This window comes from Amphimedon queenslandica, unplaced genomic scaffold (genome assembly GCF_000090795.2).
Source record: "Amphimedon queenslandica unplaced genomic scaffold, v1.1 AMPQUscaffold_11971, whole genome shotgun sequence".
NCBI lineage: Eukaryota > Metazoa > Porifera > Demospongiae > Haplosclerida > Niphatidae > Amphimedon > Amphimedon queenslandica.
This window is the reverse complement of record NW_003547790.1, coordinates 1-2,917: the sequence shown is the minus strand read 5'-3', so window position 1 is coordinate 2,917 and position 2,917 is coordinate 1. Positions and strand designations below refer to the sequence as shown.

General features: G+C 32.2%; 1 protein-coding gene and 1 long non-coding RNA gene across 2 annotated transcripts; one reads left to right on the top strand and one right to left on the bottom strand.

The window, feature by feature from the left end:
- Positions 1-39: 39 nt before the first annotated feature.
- LOC109588622 (uncharacterized) lies at positions 40-2,397 on the top strand (the record flags this gene model as incomplete). The annotated part of the gene is made up of 5 exons (XM_020004771.1): positions 40-85; positions 134-196; positions 247-381; positions 429-596; positions 2,090-2,397. Coding segments are annotated over exons 1-5 (720 nt in total), but the record flags the coding sequence as incomplete, so codon positions are not given.
- Positions 1,534-2,068, bottom strand: LOC109588624 (uncharacterized). Its single transcript, XR_002188270.1, has 3 exons — positions 2,027-2,068; positions 1,874-1,969; positions 1,534-1,713 (listed from the first exon to the last, which is right to left on the bottom strand). It is a non-coding gene; the product is annotated as an uncharacterized LOC109588624 (long non-coding RNA).
- Positions 2,398-2,917: the final 520 nt, after the last annotated feature.

Here is a 2,917-nt window from a genome sequence, read left to right as displayed (position 1 = left end):
ATATGATGTAAAATGTTGATTTTATTAATTATTCTAGGAATGAAAAAAGAATATCACATTAAATGTCATACAGATCCTACTTCAGGTCAGAAATTTATTATTTTATTATAATTAATTGTTTTCATTATTGCAGCATCATACAAAATCATAAAGGGAATGAGAATGGAAATAGAACAAATATTAACAAATAAAACTGGTACTGAATCATAATGTATGTGTTAGTGTATTATAATTATACTATGATAGGTTTACTGGATCAGAATGAATCATTAATAGATATTAAGAGAGAAATAGCTGAGCTACAAGAACAGATATCAGTAATGAGTGTACATATACTAAATAAAAGGGAAGAGAATGAAGAATTGATGCAGGAAATAAAAGGTACAATTTATTAATAATTTATTAGTAATGTAGAGTGTCACTGATAGATTATAAAAGAGATACATTGAAACTGGACCAGGAAATATCCAGTGAACAGACACTAGATAAAAGAGAAGAGGATAAACATGTTATTCATCAAGAGATAAAGGAACAGTTGGATAGACTAATGATAACTGTGGAACCACATCAAACTAAAGAACCATCAAATACCTCAAGTAATTAATTAATAAAGTGTCTTGTAGAGATACAGTAAATAATTAATGGACTATACTGATAGTGTGTAGATTATGCTTGCATACTTTGCCTAGTTGTAATGGACCAATCAGATTCATAATTCAATTACCATCAAGTTCTTCAGGAGGTTCTCCTGTTTAAAATTGCCCATTTGTATCAGGTTTTGCTAAGTAAATGTGACCATAATTGACAAAAGGGTACCTTATGGCGGATAGGAAAATTGGTCTTTATAGCTTGAAAAATCTAACTTCCTGAGCTCCAATTATCATTAAATTACTTCAGAGGATGCAAAAAGTTACTATGTAACTTTTAGAAACAATTGTTGTCCAACAGAGCACTCACAGGTTGATATTTTTCATTATAATGATAAATTTTAAAATCCGCCATAAGGTACCTTTTGTCAATTATGGTCACAAATGAAGATGCTATAGCTTGTAATTATTGTTAATGGTGAAGGTCAGATACAATTACAATTATATCTACAATTTGTATGTAATACGCTAAATTAAAGAATTGTTAAGTTTAAGAATTAATTTTGTGTCACTTAAAACTGATGAGTCATCTACAATTTGTATGTGATATAGTCAAGAGTAAATTTACTCGTAATACCCTATAGCGGGTATATTTTGTCTGGAAAAATGTTTATTTTAGAAATTTTTGTTTGTTTTATTTACGTTCTGAGCAGCCATTTTGCACACGTGGCATTGAGGAAACACCCTTTTTGTTTGGAAAATGTTCATTCCACAAGGAATGAGAACGAAATTAAGCTCGAATGGAATATACCCACTATTAGTCTCGCCCCGCCCCTTCACTACCTGCGGATCGTGGCAAGACTAACCCGCAATACGGTATAGTAAATTTAAAAAGTGTTTATGATTAATAATTAATTTATAATAAAATTAATAATTAATTTTTAAATACAATATCAAAAATCACAAAAACTGCATATTTGAAATTTACCAAAAAATCACAAAAATTAAGTCACATCTATACATACAAGCCAGTTCAACTTAAAATGGTTCAGAAACCAGCTCAATTGTGTCCACACTTAACTGCATGTGGTTGAATCAGTTTATAAGTACTACAGTGACCTTCACCCTACAAGAGAAGGAGAGAGAGAGGGGAAGAAGGAAGAGAGAGAAAGAGAAAGGGAGAGAAAAAGATGGAGGGAAGTAAAGCCGGAGGGAGAGTGAGAGAGAGTGATGAAGGGAGAGAAAGGGACAATAATTATTGATTCTAATACATTAATAAAACGTACAATTGATTTTTGTTTCCTGTCACATGATAAAAGATAGACCACACCCATTCCATCCTAGCAGCTGTAATGACTTACTGGTACAAAAACCAGCATCACCTGGAACAACACACAAACAAACATCATTAATAAAATAATATAATATTATCATTTTACCTATTATACTGTATTAAAATAATAATATACACACATTAACTGACTGACTGTGTTTATTATTAGGAGAAGAGACTGGAGAGGTGAAGTGGACCAGTCGTAGTGTATCCCTCATTAAACCATTAGCAGGTCAATGTCAGGAAGTGATCAGTCAATTAACGGACAGTCATCAGTACATTGACCTCCATCACTCATCACCTGATATTGTATACTTGATGATGTCTCAAGTACTAGACATAAGAGCAATAAAGGGGATTGGTATATACAACACTAAAATAACAAAAGATGTCATCCTCTTACTGTCTCACACAATAACAAACAATACTTCATTAGTGGCACTAGGGTTCAATGATGATTCCATCAATGATGATGGAGTCATTGCACTAACACAATCATTAATTAATAATAAAACAATTACTCGCTTACATCTTGATTTCAATCCTGACATCACTTCAACCAGTGCTCAGTCACTAGCTGAACTTTTACTCTACAACCACACACTATCTTACCTTTATCTCATTGGTACTAACATTGATACTGATGGAGTACTGGTACTGATGGAATCTCTCAGGACCAATAATACACTAAGGAGCCTATGGCTAGACAAGAAATATGAACAAACTTGTTCTTCTTCACCTTATTATGAAACCATTGAAAACAGATTAGTCTTTATGTAATTATTTCATGTACATTATTAGTTTATTAATAAATTATTCAATGGAAAAAATTATTTTAAAATGTACGTGCCGCCAGATTGACCACGCCCCCATACCAAGAACATAAGTAAATTATTCACATGAGGGAAAGAGAGAGAATGAGAGAGACAGACAGAGTTAGTGACAGAGAAAATGGTGATTGCTGAAAAACAATTTTTGAAAAACAATATGTGATGCA